Source organism: Nicotiana tabacum, chromosome 18 (genome assembly GCF_000715075.1).
Source record: "Nicotiana tabacum cultivar K326 chromosome 18, ASM71507v2, whole genome shotgun sequence".
In the NCBI taxonomy this organism is placed as follows: domain Eukaryota; kingdom Viridiplantae; phylum Streptophyta; class Magnoliopsida; order Solanales; family Solanaceae; genus Nicotiana; species Nicotiana tabacum.
The window spans coordinates 126,401,082-126,416,329 of NC_134097.1; the positions used below are offsets into that span (position 1 = coordinate 126,401,082).

General features: G+C 34.5%; 1 protein-coding gene and 1 long non-coding RNA gene across 13 annotated transcripts; both read left to right on the plus strand.

Moving 5' to 3' along the window:
• Positions 1-482: 482 nt before the first annotated feature.
• On the plus strand, positions 483-3,254 carry LOC142172974 (uncharacterized). Its single transcript, XR_012702302.1, has 3 exons — positions 483-622; positions 1,796-1,836; positions 3,130-3,254. It is a non-coding gene; the product is annotated as an uncharacterized LOC142172974 (long non-coding RNA).
• A 1,695-nt stretch (positions 3,255-4,949) lies between these two features.
• On the plus strand, positions 4,950-13,447 carry LOC107802577 (uncharacterized). Of its 12 annotated transcripts, none has more exons than XM_016626092.2 (15): positions 4,950-6,768; positions 6,865-6,940; positions 7,900-8,053; positions 8,159-8,218; positions 8,304-8,480; positions 8,568-8,747; positions 8,832-9,008; positions 9,095-9,271; positions 9,358-9,604; positions 9,797-10,000; positions 10,081-10,173; positions 10,254-10,351; positions 10,435-10,766; positions 12,799-13,016; positions 13,112-13,447. In XM_016626092.2, exons 1-8 carry the CDS (start codon positions 5,090-5,092, stop codon positions 9,118-9,120), a joined length of 2,529 nt encoding a protein of 842 aa, XP_016481578.1. In that variant the 5' UTR covers positions 4,950-5,089; the 3' UTR covers positions 9,121-9,271; positions 9,358-9,604; positions 9,797-10,000; positions 10,081-10,173; positions 10,254-10,351; positions 10,435-10,766; positions 12,799-13,016; positions 13,112-13,447. The 12 variants fall into 12 exon arrangements, with proteins under 12 accessions (XP_016481578.1, XP_016481581.1, XP_016481584.1 ...); XM_016626095.2 differs by having other exon boundaries at positions 9,797-9,958; XM_016626098.2 differs by having other exon boundaries at positions 8,832-8,990.
• The last annotated feature ends 1,801 nt before the right edge of the window (positions 13,448-15,248 follow it).

The following is a 15,248-nucleotide window of genomic DNA, read 5'->3' on the forward strand; positions in this document are numbered from 1 at the left end:
CATTTTTCAGCACCACCATAGGCCCTAAATATGCTGCTGCCTGCTCATGTTCTTCCTCGTTCGGCTCATCTTCACTCTTTTCTTCAGCAAACAAAGTTGAAAGTCGTTCAATTTTTGAACAGTCCCTCGCCATGTGTGGTTCTTTGCAAATAAAACAACCATCAAACTTGTTGTTTTGTCTCTTATTTTTCGAAGGTCCAGCACATTGCTTTTCCTTTCCATTGCCATTGCCCTCAACAACATTACCCTTCACTACAAGAAATTTGATTTTTAACGACCACTTCTTAATGAAGGGACATAAACCCGTACGTTATAAGTATACTTATAGCAACCAATTTTTTTTCCGGTAGTTGAATTAATTATTAGCACAATATTAAAGAGGGAATAGTATTTGGCCCTTAAAATATAACATAACCGGTTGTTAAACAATTAATTAATAAAAATTGGCGCTAATATTTCCCTCTTTTTTCCCAAACCCACGCCTGGGTCGCCAACCACCCCCAAAAAGAGGAAAAAACCCTAAACTTATTTTGGTAAACCTGCTATTTCTCCTGCTGTGAACACTTATTTTGGTCACTTCCATTGATAACAACTGCTCAACTTCGAATTTCTTCTCATCAAGGTAAGGTTCGAAATTGTACCCTTTTTATGTTAATTTTAGTTTAGATGAAACCTCAGTTCCAAACCATGGGTTTTCAAATTCAATTTTTAATTTCAAACAGAAAAAGTGACTGAAAAGCTAGGGTTTTAAGGGCAAAATTCTTCTCTGCTCTTGAGTTTTCTTCTTCGATTTTCTGTTCACGTTTCGAATTTCAGAAAAGAAATTACAAAAAGAGATATACAAAGATTTTAGTTTTCTTCTCTGATTTTCAGCTATTACTCCTTTAATTTTGGGGTTAAGTTTCTTTCATATACATACATACATATATATATATATATATATTAGTTTTTGCCCTGTTAATCTTCATTCACGGATCTTGCTTGAGTTTGGTTGGTGTTTCGCGGGTTCGGATGTGACTGTTCTAGGATGACGTTCCCGGTTCCGAATTCAATTAGTCGTTTTTTTCCATACTTGAATTTTGGAGTCAAAATCTGTGTAATTGCTGATTTTTCAATTGCTATTAAGGAACGTTTTGCTTAACAAGTCTATTTGTGTCACTCCCTTTCTATTTTATCTAATTAATTGTGAATCGAGCTTCAAAATGAGTCGTTTAAGGATAAGTCGAGTTTGGAGTATAAATTGTTTGGTTAGATAATTGATTTCTTTATGAATTCATTCATTTAACATTAAGTAGAACTTTCTTGTTGATTCTCTGAATTTGTTTTAGAGTTGCCCTTTAAGAGAATATCTTGATAATGAATTAGTTGGAAAGTCTTTGTTCACTAAAATAGTATGTTGTTGGATTTTGCTTTTGATTAGATCCATATTGGGTGCTTCTGGTTTGGTACTGAAATAGCATTTTGTTAGCTAGTTCAAGGAGGTGAATTTCCATGGATTAATTGCTGGTTCTAATTCCTGACAGTTCAATGATAGTTGACGTTCTATGTAGCTATGAAGTCATATTCCTATGTAGATGTATTTTGTAGAGTGTTAAACGTATTAACACGAAATGAAAGGTGATTACATGTGCTTTGTGGTAATGTTGCTGCATACAGTGTTTATGAACTACTAAGTTGTATTAATTAATATTTGTTGGTTCAGAGATTATTACACCTAGTGGTACTGCAATTCTTTTATCCGTGATTACATGTACATTATTGACAAAACAAAGTTATTTGTTGTCCTTATTTTCAGAAACTCTGAATTTTAGTTACAAGCACCGTCAACCTAAAAAGGTAAGTTATGCTATTTTACTTAACGCAATCAATTTGCATAAACTATTATTTTGTACATGATTGATAAAAGCTAGTATTATTTTGTATCTGTCATTAGTATGTGTGAAGTGTTCTTTGTGTCAATTGTTAAGTTATTTGTGCTCTTCGCGTTAATAATTCCATGATATAATTTATATCGTTTATGTTTACTTTGCTGTGCACACTTTGAATGAGGAAGCTCTGCTTTTCGTTATCTCTATTTGAGATCTGGTGTTAGAAAAAAAAACATTGAAATAAAAGCCCTTTCTGATAAATTTGTCAATCAATGTAGCTGTTGAACTTAGCTTTATTAAGGTAAGAGTATCAATATTCTGAAAACAGAAGTTATGAAATGAAACTAAGATGACTTGAGACTTACAGACTTCGTCTTTTGAACATTCTATTATTAATGATAAAGAGACACATGCATCATCCTTCTAAAGTCATAAGAGACTCATCTTCCCTCTTGAAAGAGGTTTAAAGTGCCACTTTTATTCTCGACATAGTCTATAACACGATGATTAATTGTGATTGTGTGTATGATTGCCTACGCTTCTGCCTCTGTTCAGCTCTGCTAATTGATTTAATTAGACAACTTCTTCAGATAAGAGCTTAAATTACAATGCAAAAATAAATACCCACTATTGTTAATCTACTTGAGTACACCCGCTGATAGCTGAAAATTGGATAGTCCATAAGTGACTACTGTACTGTCCTAAATCCAGGGCAACCTACCCACTTCGTTATTGGACATATGGATGTACTCCTCCATCGCCTTTATAAGGCATCATCATTAGTAGCAGGGTCCAATAGAAATTGTTTCTCCTTTTCTCCTGTAACTAGGTTATGAAAATGATATAGACTGAGTACTTTTAGTAGTTGGAATAGGTTCATTTAGTAATTTTTAGTTTTGTTTTATATTTAAAGGGTAAACTATTTCTTTGTTCCTTTTCTGTTTACCAAACTTGAATTAGACTTTACTTTTTCATTCACCTTGTAATTTTTCTAATAACCTGCTCAATGATTAGACTGGTCCAAATTGGAGCCTTACCCCTGTTTGAAGTTTTATATTCCCTTGAGACAAGTTTTACCCATGCTCATTATTCAATGTTTCAAACGTGTTTGAGCTTCTGATTTTCTTCATATCACCACATCGTCCAACTGTTGAACTTGCTTGAACAACCTGATTTCTATTCCTTTGTGTTTTTGCTGTGCTAGGTGGTGTATTAGCTAGATTAACTACTGTCCAATCTCGACCTTTAACTTGTTACACAGGTTGGGGCTTTGATGCTACTGTATCAGCTTCCCCCTTATCAACCACATTTACAGTAGCATCTTCCAATACCTCAGTTTGTGCACCAGCATCAAGAGCAGCAGATGCTTTAATTTGTTCACCTGCTTCAGATGTCTACTAGAAAGTTTTACACTTAACCTCCTTTAGACAATTCAAAAAATCACTGAACTTAAATTCACAACACAGAAAAAGATAACAGCTGCAAGACTAGTAAATTGATTTAAAAAATGGGAGACATAAGAAAATCAACTAAAATATATGGTTAAATTTGGTGTGACATTTGCTAACTAAGTAGAGCTTAGGAGTGTCCCCTGTAATGTTCAACCTTTGTGCGTCTGATGAATATGTTTCTAAAAACACTGTTCAGCAAATAGAAGACATGTCATTCTTAAGATGTGAAACAGAAAGAATGGTAATCAAAGTTACTGTACCTCCATGACTTTGCTTTCATAGTCTTGTAATTGTTGAGCATATGTCATTTCCTTGTTTGAAACCCGGAAGATGTATGTTAATATCCATCTAACTGTTAGACCCAAAACCAGGACTAATTGAACTACATTTCCAGCTTGTAAAGGATCAAATCCCAAGAACTGCATAAGATGTTTGTATCAGAATTATTACAAACAAGAGAATATATTGAACATCACATATAAAATAACTAAAGAAGAGGAAATAACACTATCATTCTACATTCTGTCTGGTGCAGTTCTAATTCGGTTTACAACCACTTATATCAGTTCATTATTTTCTAATCTTTCTTTTTTTTTTTAGAATTGGAACCTTAGAATGCTTCTGAATTCTTAATGAGAAAATTAAAAATATAACAGTAAAAATAGTTAGGCCAGTGAAATGGTGGATGTGAGAGATTATTCAAACATATTATAAAAATAATCTTCGAAAGTAGATTGACTAATATTCCTTAGTAAAGGTGACTAATATGTTTTTGTTTGCTTATGTTCATTTCTTGTTCATTGCCATACTAATATTTTTTGGTTGAGTATATATGTATATCAATTTCGTGTATAGACCAGATTATGTCACCTGATAAGCAATGGATGGAACTTATTCATGATCGACTTGATAACACTTACATACTTGGGGTGGAGAACTTTCTTGATTATGCTTTTAAAAGATTGAGAGAAACACGCGAAATACGTTGTCCATGCGTCAAATGTTGTAATGCAATTTCAGGAACACGTGAGTTGGTTAGGTCACATTTAATAGTACACGGAATGGTCCAAAATTATACCCTTTGGTATCACCATGGGGAGAGATTAGGTGAGTCTTCTTCAGATTATGAATTTGTAGGTGATAAGATCAATGAAGAGGGTGATGGTGAGGATGAAATACATGAAATTTTAAGAGATTTATATCCCACTTTTGAAGGAGACAATATGAACAATGATGGTGATGGGCCGTTTGAGGAGGAACCAAATATTGAAGCAAAAAGATTCTATAGGATCTTAAAATATTTTGAGCAACCATTGTACCAAGATTCAAAAGTTTCTAAACTTTCTACTTTGGTAAAGTTGCTTCATATCAAAAGTATTGGTAATTGGAGTAATGCATCATTTACAATGTTGTTGAAGCTCTTGAAGGAAGATTTATTGCCAGATGGATCAAACTTGCCAGATTCATATTACGAAGCAAAGAAGGTAATTCGGCACCTAGGGCTTTCTTACAAGAAAATTGATGCATGTAAGAATGATTGTATCTTATACTGGAATGATGATAAGTCTCGAGTCTTGCAAAGTTTGTGGTGCATCTAGATGGAAGGAGGATAAACGCAGCGGGGAAATCAAATTTAAAAGTGGGAAAAAGATACCATACAAGATTTTACGTTATTTTCCTCTAAAGCCAAGACTTCAAAGATTATTTATGTCTTCGAAAATATCTACTCTGATGAGATGGCACCATGACAAATGAGTTGATGATGGAATAATGAGGCACCCAACTGATTCAATAGCGTGGAAAACGTTTGATGAACTTCATCAATCTTTTGCATCCGAGCCTCGTAATGTTCGACTTGGACTTGCTAGCGATGGTTTTCAATCATTTGGAAATTCCAAAACTCCATATAGCATTTGGCCTGTGGTACTTATTCCTTATAATTTACCACCTTGGCTATGCATGAAGAAAGAAAATTTTATTTTGTCGATGATTATTCCTGGTCCTGAGAGTCCTGGAGATGCTATTGATGTCTATCTCCAGCCTTTGATAGAAGAATTAAAGGAATTGTGGGAATCTGGAGTGAAGACCTTTGATGCGTCAACTAAACAAAACTTTGTGTTACATGCATCTTTATTATGGACCATTAATGACTTTCCCGCCTATGCAAATTTGTCTGGATGGAGTACAAAGGGAAAATTAGCGTGCCCATGCTGCAATAAAGAAACTCACTCAATTAGGTTGCAAAATTGTAAAAAACAGTGTTATATGGGCCATAGACGCTTTCTTCCTCTTAATCACAAATGGAGGAATGATAAAGCATCATTTAATGGCACTAAGGAGAAAAGATTACCACCAAAACAGTTGTCTGGTGATGATATACTTGATCAAGTGGCTGATTTATATGGGTTACAACTAACAAAGGATCCAAAGAAGAAGATTAAAATATCACATGAGAGTAGGGGTGATAATTGGAATAAGAAGAGTATTTTCTTTGATCTCCCATATTGGAAAGCTCTTTTATTGCGGCATAACTTAGATGTAATGCACATTGAGAAAAATATATGTGATAATATTTTGGGGACAATCTTAAATATCAAAGGAAAAACCAAAGACACCATAAACACTCGGTTGGATTTGCAAGCAATGAACATTAGGAAAGAATTGCATCCAATAAAAATTGGGGATAAATATGACTTACCAACGGCATGTTACACATTATCTCCCGAAGAGAAGGACAGGTTTTTCAGTTTCTTGAAGAACTTAAAGGTTCCAGACGGATTTTCATCAAATATTTTCCAGTGTGTCAACCTTAAAGATCGCAAAATTTCTGGTTTAAAAAGTCATGATTGCCATGTTCTTCTACAACATTTACTCCCACTTGCTCTACGGGGCATGCTATGCAAATCTGTGTGTGAACTGCTTATTGAGTTGTCTTTATTTTTCAACGTACTTGGATCGAAATGTTTAAGTGTGGATGAATTAGAGCAGATAGATGCCCAAATCCCAATAACTGAGTGCAAGCTAGAAAAAGTCTTCCCTCCTACATTTTTTGATGTCATGGAGCACTTGCCAATTCATTTAGCTAATGAAGCTAAGATTGCTGGACCTTCTCAATATCGATGGATGTATCCAATGGAGCGATATATTTACTTTATAAAACCATTTATTCGTAATAGGGCTTGTGCAGAAGGTTCTATTGCAGAGGGATATTTAGCAACTGAATGTATGACCTTATGTTCAAGATATATACATACAATGGAAACAAAGTTTAATCGTCTTGAACGAAATTATGATGGTGGTATTATAGAATCTGATGGAGGTTTAACAATTTTTTGTCATCCCGGAAGAGCTTTAAGAGATGGCAAACCACACAAACCTGATTCAAATGAACTGGAGCAAGCACATATTTATATTTTGAAGAATTGTGATGAAATTCAACCATTTCTCGAGTAAGTAATGACTTGTTTCAATAATTTACTTTTATGTACCTTTTATATTTTTTTTCTCATTAAAATAACATGTTATTATGCTTTAATTATTTGTAGAAAGTTTTCATTAACTCCAATTGATACCTCTCAAGAAAATTCTGATATGCAATTCATTGGTTGGTTAAAAGAAAAGGTGAGTACTAGTTAATATTAATATTTTTCAAACCAAGTATGTAAATATTATTTGCTAAACTATGTGCTTGATCTTGATAGGTTGTAGGATTACACAAATGCAATGATAGTAAAAAAATGGCAGATTTGCTCTCATTGTCACGTGGTCCCATGCCATACGTGACAAGTCATCGAAACTACCTTATTAATGGATATAGATTTCACGTGAAAGATTATGATAAAGGTTTGAGAACTCGGAACTGCGGGGTGGTTGTAGTTGGAGAGACAGATGAAGAGAATAAGAACATTGATTACTATGGAGAACTAACAAATATACTAGAATTACAATTTATTGGTGGAGGAAGAATAGTTTTGTTTCGATGTACGGTGTTTGATGTGTATGACCAAGAAAGGGAGTTAAAATAGATGAATATGGCTTTGTAAGTGTTAACCGCCATCGATTTTTGAAAACAACAGAGCCTTTTGTATTAGCCAACCAAGCATCACAAGTTTTTTACGGTGACGATCTTTCCAATAAAGGTTGGCATGTTGTACGAAAAGTTCAACCTCGTGATACTTTTGAGGTTTTGTACGAAAATATTGATGATTTAGAGGAGTTAGATCATTCTTCACAACTGAAAAGAAAGAACTCATGAAGGTTTGGATATTTATGAACTCCTTTATTTAATTAGGCAACTCACTTGTGTTGAGGGAAGTGTCGTACTGGATTCTATTTGATTTAAAAGTTCAGCAAAAGATTCTAAAACTATATTGACTGATTATATGTTCTTATATGATGAATATGACTTGCTAAATATTTGGTTATCTCCAGGTTTCTATCCGTCATTTTTTTGTAAATTATCTTTATTACTGTTGTCTATGGCCATGTAACTTCCTAGCTTCTTTCAAAGACCTTCATATGTTCATATATGATAATACTGACATTATAGACATCTGTTACTCAATTTCTTTTTGTGCTAGGTTGACATGAATCCCTCAAAATATCAGAAGTCTAAAATGGAATCAAGTTCGAAGACTGTTAAGCATGTGTACGTTCCACCTGGTACCTTAGCAAGGGGGCGAAGACAGAGCTTCAGAGCATTGGGTTCTATAAGAGTAAATGCTGAACAACGAGGTTTGATTGGCAAAAGTAAAGCTTTTAATGTATTATCTTTTGATATGAATAACCTAACTCATAATGATAGTCTTGTACCTTTTGGTTTTGATCAAATACTTGAAGGTGATACACTTTTTCCTCATGAAGAAGAAGAGATGCAGGGCACTCGGAGAAGTGAAATAAGTATTTTATTATCTCAAGCTATAAGATATTTTCGTTGTTTTGTATAAGAACTATTTTTATATTTGACTTAAATTGGAATTTGCAGGGCTTTGTGAATCTGAAAAGGTAAAAAAACTGAGAGGAACGAATTGGTGTAAAAATGTTGCAGGACTCAAAGTTGGAGAAAATGTTGCGCCTCCTAGTTTTGTTCAAACATTTGAAGGTGATACTCTTTTTCCTCATGAAGAAGAAGAGATGCAGGGCACTCAGAGAAGTGAAATAAGTATTTTATTATCTCAAGCTATAAGATTTTTTTGTTGTTACTGTATAAGGACTAATTTTTATATTTGAGTTAAATTGGAATTTGCAGGGCTTTGTGAATCTGAAAAGATAAAAAAACTGAAAGGAACGAATTGGTATAAAAATGTCGCAGGACTCAGAGTTGGAGAAAATGTAGCGCCTCCTAGTTTTGATCAAACATTTGAAGGTGATACCGATCTTTTTCCTCATGAAGAAGAAGAGATGCAGGGCACTCATAGAAGTGAAATAAGTATTTTATTATCTTAAGTTATAATTTTTTTGTTGTTATTGTATAAGGACTATTTTTATATTTAAGTTTAATTGGAATTTGCAGGGCTTTGTCAATCTGAAAAGGTAAAAAAACTGAGAGGAACGAATTGGTGTAAAAATGTTGCAGGACTCAAAGTTGGAGAAAATGTTGCGCCTCCTGGTTTTGATCAAATATTTGAAAATGATACTGATCTTTTTCCTCATGAAGAAGAAGAGACGCAGGGTACTCAGAGAAGTGAAAGTATTTTATTATCTCAAGTTATAAGATTTTTTTGTTGTTATTGTACAAGATCTATTTTTATATTTGAGTTAAATTGGAATTTGCAGGGCTTTGTGAATCTGAAAAGGTATAAAAGGTGAGGGGAATGAATAGGTATAAAAAAGGTGCAGGACTCAGAGTTGGAGAAAATCTTGCGCCTCCGGGTTTTGAACAAATATTTGAAGGTGATACTCTTTTTCCTCATGGAGAAGAAGATATGCAGGACGCGCAGAGAAGTGAAATAAGTATTTTATTATCTCAAGCTATAAGATTTTTTTGTTGTTATTGTATAAGACCTATTTTTATATTTGGTTTAAATTGAAATTTGCAGGGTCATGTGAATCTGAAAAGGTAAAAAAGTGAGAGGAACGAATAGGTGTAAAAAAGTTGCAGGGCTCAAAGCTGGAGAAACATTGCACGTCACTTTCTACCATAATAGGGTTGTTGGGCAACATCATGCCTCATTTACGAGACACTTAGGTATATTGGTCCGTGATCGTAATATGTGCCCATTGCGGGTACACTCATGGGCATACATCGAAGAATATAAGCTACAACACATGTGGGAAGCTGTTACGGTAAAGATTTAAAACATTACTTTCTTGATTTGCCTTCTCCATCTCTACTTGTTAATAAAATATGTTAACTCAGTTTCTTCTTCTTTTTATACAATGTGGGAAGTTTGACCTTTTTTTTTTCATTTGTCTTTCAAGGGACTATACTGGGTATGTTGTTGTTTCATATTTAATGATACTTGTTAAATATTGTAGGACAAATTTGACAGTGACATAAATGATCAACGAGATAATGTCTTGAAACATATGAGAAAGTTATGGAACAATTGGAGAAGATCGATGCACAAGAATATTAAGTCTAAGCCATTCCGTTATGCTATAAAAGATGTGCCAAAGGGGGTAGACAAGAGTGATTGGGTATGGCTAGTCAAGGAGCATTTTTTTACTGAAAAATTTAAGGTATGATTTCATAGCTAATTATTAACATTGTGTTATATTAAGTGGCTAACCAGAATTTTGCCGGTATATTGTTAATTTAGGAGGCAAGTACAAGAAACTCGGTCAATAGGTCTAAGTAGAGTATGCCTCATCGTACGGGTAGTAAACCAATTAGGGAGATCATTTATGAAATGGTGAGTAAATCTTATAATTCTATTAAGAAACCTCATCTTTGTTACAAAGATTTCTTTGACTTGTTTATTGTAATGTGAAGGGAGGTAAAAATGGTAAACCACCAGATATGGCAACTATTTTTTTGAGACTCGTAAGAAGAACAACAAGCTTGTCGAACCTGAAACTAGTGAGAAATATGTATGTTTATTGATAAATTTCAATTTATATTATTTTTTTTATTGTGTTGTATTATTTTAATTAAATAATATTTTATTTTACAGGATAAAATCAAAGAATTGGTGCAATCTGAATCGTCTCTTACAAACATTGAGGTTGTAGAAAGGTGCTTCAGACCTCAACAAAAGAGTCATGTAGTTGGATTTGGTGGTGGGATAACCGCTAAGGAGTTGAAAGGTGGTAATTCCTCTAAAGTTGCATTGTTGGAAAATCTGAATGCTACTATAAAAGAAAATGAATGGCTAAAAGGACATTTGGAAGGGCTAGAGAGTAAATATGATGAGCTAGGGAGTAAATACGTACAACTTGAAAAGATAGTATTTGATCAGCCTTCATCACCACCTTTAAGTGATCAATAGATTGAATCATATAACGGGTTAGTACATTGAAAATCCTATTTTACTCTAACATGCCATGCTAGTTGTCGTTTTCCATCTCATCTTATTCATCCTCTTCTACTTAATAAGCCCATAATCTTATGATTGCACAAGAACTCACTTGTAACAGTTAATTGCTCCTTAGAAACCGACACCTTATTTGTAGAATTTGCTTGAGATATTGAGGCCATACCCAAACCAAGGAAAAGTTAAATCCCGTTATTTTGGAATTAGCTTAATTTCAGGAATAGCAAACATAACTTAACATGGTCCAAAATTTTAACCTCTGCGCTTGAAAGCCAGGGAAAACTTATCAGTATATTCAGTTATGAGAGCCATGCACTTCTTTGATTGTAGTTCTTGGAGGTTCAATTCCTGTACCTCAAGGTCTCTAGTGAAACTAAGTTTACAATGATCTAAATCCCAAGTTATACTTGAGCTTATTTTAAGCACTTTTGATACTGATATTCTTGCATGTCATTAAATTATCTTTAGCTGCGTGTAGAATATTAATTGTAAATCCACAATACCTTATTTTAACACAGTAACCAACAACCAAATGCACAAAGAAAGAACAGAAACAGAGAAATGTAGGGGCTCACGTCTTAGTGTCCCAGAAGAATAGTGTACCACATCATTTTCCACCATAGTCAGACAGTATTTGCCAAGTTTTGTCAGATTTAGGTTCTAAGTAGTATATATACCACATCATTTTCCACCATAGTCGGACATTGTACATCATTTTCCTTCATGCTTACTGATGTAAAAAATACTTATTTCGTATTAAAGATTACTTAGACATTACACATGTATAATAATATATTATATCGCTGGCTTTATGTACTTCACTATCTACTTCTCTGTGATGCCGATTTTTTTGTTTGTTTGTTTGACATGGGAAGAGGAGAAGAATGCTGATCTTAGTTGTGTTCATATTCCTCCTGTATCCATTTAGTGGCATGATACTTTAGGGGTTTTTTCTTATGATACTCTAGCATAATTGGATATAGAATTTGATTATAAACTTCACCACTGCAGATGGGAAATATAACACATGGTGGAGACTTAGTTTTTGTGGTTCTTAATGGTTTAGTAAAGCTAGCGATTCATCTAAAAATAATAAAGAATTTTATTAAAGAATCTCACTGGCTCATGCTTAGCAGCAGCTATGAGTTTGTTCTTGTTTGCCTAACAAGATTGGGAAAATCCAATCTAAAGATGATTCTATTATGAAGCATATGCTGTAGTGCTAATAAGATATTCAAATCCAAAATACCTTAAGTTTATAATTACAACTCAATTTCGTGCACATGAAATTTTTTAGAGGGAGAGTCTTTTCTTAATTGAGGTATGATTTAAACCAACTCCAATTGCAAGGTGGAGTAGATGCTCGGCACCAACGCATGCCTTGGCTTGTCTTAATTTTTAGATCTATCAACTGCTTAGTGTTACAGCTCTGTGACATATCAGGTGTCTACCTTTTGGTGTTTTCTCTATGCCTTCTCTAATGTAACCAAATCTTAGTTATAACATGGATTCACAACTATTATGCTAGGAATGTTTCTTCCCAGATCTACTTCCTATCCAACATAACTTGGAGAAGTTTTTTCTCTATTTGTTAAATGTTTGAGTTCTTCTATATCCAAGCCTCAAGTAAAGTTAGACAAGTAGTTATTATGGTCATGGTGAGATGCCCCAAATTAATTAGCATTAGAGCTGGTGTTTTATAGGTGAAATGGATAACACATCCAACGGGAATGTACTTTTCCTTTGTACTTAGTAGTCTGAGACCTGTCACTCTGTATTGCAATTGAATATGATAATTTTTATTCTCCAACTTCTGAGGTTTTTCTTGAAGTGAGAATTCTCAGGCTTCTTTTTTCTCTGCTACTTTTTGTTGTCTTTGAATCAAATCTACATGCTTAAAGATTAGTCGATATCCGCACTGCCGCCATAGAAGTTCTCTCTAGGATTGTAAGCAATTGTCCATGGGAACAAACTAAGCTGGTGTTCTTCTCCATTTAATGACAGATAATTAACTGACCTGGATAACGACATAACGAAGTCATCATATTGATCAAAGCGCAGCAACATTTGCCGACGCGCAAGCAGCCCGATCAAACAGTTTCCTTTCGCGCCCAGATGCTTGGGCAGTAAACTTCAGATTTTAATTGAATTTATCACTTCTTTGGCTAGTCAACTTACTTCTCGTGAATATGGTTATCTATCTGTCCATTCGCTAATTTAAGGTGTTATCTGTTCATTTTCCCTTTAACGTGTTCATTTTTTTCTTTAGTTGTTTATTCTTTGTTATTAAACTGACATAAATTTGTTATTTTAATAGATCAAAAACTTGAAGCCCGAAGAACCTATCCTTGAAAAAAGTGTAGAGCAAGTTGAAGTACAAGAGGTCTTTGGTTCGTCAACGATGGTTTAAAGACACTGTCTTATGTACATATATATGCTGCAATTTTCTTTTTTTTTCTTTTTAGGAATTATTAAAAATGATGATTAACTCATCTCATTTTATGCTTCCAATTTCTCTTAGATGGGTTATCATATTTTTACTTTTCATTGTTTTAGTAAGATGGGTTTCTTACAATTTGGATTGATTTCTGGTAAATATGATACTTTAGTTCTTTGTATTAACAAGATATCAAGTATTTGGTTTATTTTCCAATGTTGTTGAGCGTGTATGAAAGCATATAAATAATTATTTGTCACGACCCCAAACCCCGGCCGTGATGGCGCCCAACATAATGCTAGGCAAGCCCGACCAATTAACATCTCACAATCTCTTTCTTTATAATTCAATACCAATTTTCGGGATTTAATACCAATTTGATATAAATAGAAGTATGAATTTTAACAGATGAAATGTGCGGAAATTATAATCACGAAAAATTTATGTAAAATAGCCCACTGATCCGGTGTCACAAGTCTGAGCCTCTAATACAAGGTTTCAACAATCTAATACAGAAATATGTCTAAAATGCGGAATAATAAGTGGAGATAGAAGGAGAAATCAGGTCTGCGAACGCTATGCAGCTACCTCGATAACTCTAATGAAAACAGAACGGCAGGAAAGCTCGCTCTATGCCTCAGGAATACCTGTACCTGCACACAGGGTGCAGGGAGTAATGTGAGTACTCCGACCCAGTGAGTAATAACAATAAATAATGGCTGACAGTATGAAATCACATAAAGGCACTAAGCAGTTCTATATCAAAACAGTAAAATCATTTAAGCAGCAGTGAATGAGGAAATCATGTGAAATTCTTTAAACCAGGTAAAACAGATATAATCAGTATAAATCAGCTCCTCAAGCATTTCAGTTCATTTATTCGTTCTTATCCTCAGTTCTCAATTCATATACTTCTCACGATAACCGAATCAATAAATATATATACCGCTGCGGCGTGCAGCCTGATCCGTATATCGCTGTGGCGTACAGCCTGATCCATAATAATAATAGTCGACTGCGCTCACTGGGGGTGTGCAGACTCCGGAGGGGCTCCTTCAGCCCAAGCGCTATATAATTGCTGCGGCGTGCAACCCGATCCATATAAGTAATTGCTGCGGCGTGCAGCCCGATCCATAATATGTATAATATATATATCTGCTGCGGCGCGCAGCCCGATCCGTATCATATAAAATATCCTCACTATTGGGTTCTCGACCCCTCTCAGTCATTTAAAAATCACAGCCTCTCGGGCATAATGTACGGTCGGGATCTCAGCCCTCATATCTCTTTCTATTTATGATTAACATTTCAAAAATCTGGTTCATATCATTCTTAAACAATTGGAAATATGACTGAGGATATAAATTCTTTAACAAAATAAGTGAGAAAAATCAGTCAAAAATCCCCTAAGGGTTCTACAGGTCGGCACAAGACCCCAAGCATGACAACAAGCCCAATTCACAAAAATAAAGTATATGTCTCAATAAAAAATGTAGTAAAATATCATTCGGGATGGACCAAGTCACAATCCCCATAGCATTGAACCTCACGCTCGTCACACAACGTGTATCTCAACTTAGTATAGCACTACGTTGTGCAAATCCGGGGTTTCAAACCCTCAGGACATCATTTAAAATCATTACTCACCTCAAACTGGCCAAAACTCTAGCTTGCTATGCCCTTGCCTCTCAAATTGGCCTCCATGCGCGTCGAATCTATCCAAAATCAGAACGAATACGTCACAATATGCTAAGGGAACAAAGCCCAAGCGAAAACATTCGAAAAATATCAAAAATTCCGAAATTAGTAAAACCCGAGCCCCGAGCCCACGTCTCGTAATCGGGTAAAATTTACATTTTCAGAATCCTCATACCCTCACGAGTCTAACCATACCAAAATTATCCAATTCCGATACCATTTGGTCCTTCAAATCATCATTTTTCATTTTTGAAAGATTTCACAATTTTCTTCCCAAATTTCATCCTAAATCACAAATTAAATGATGAATTCAGTGATA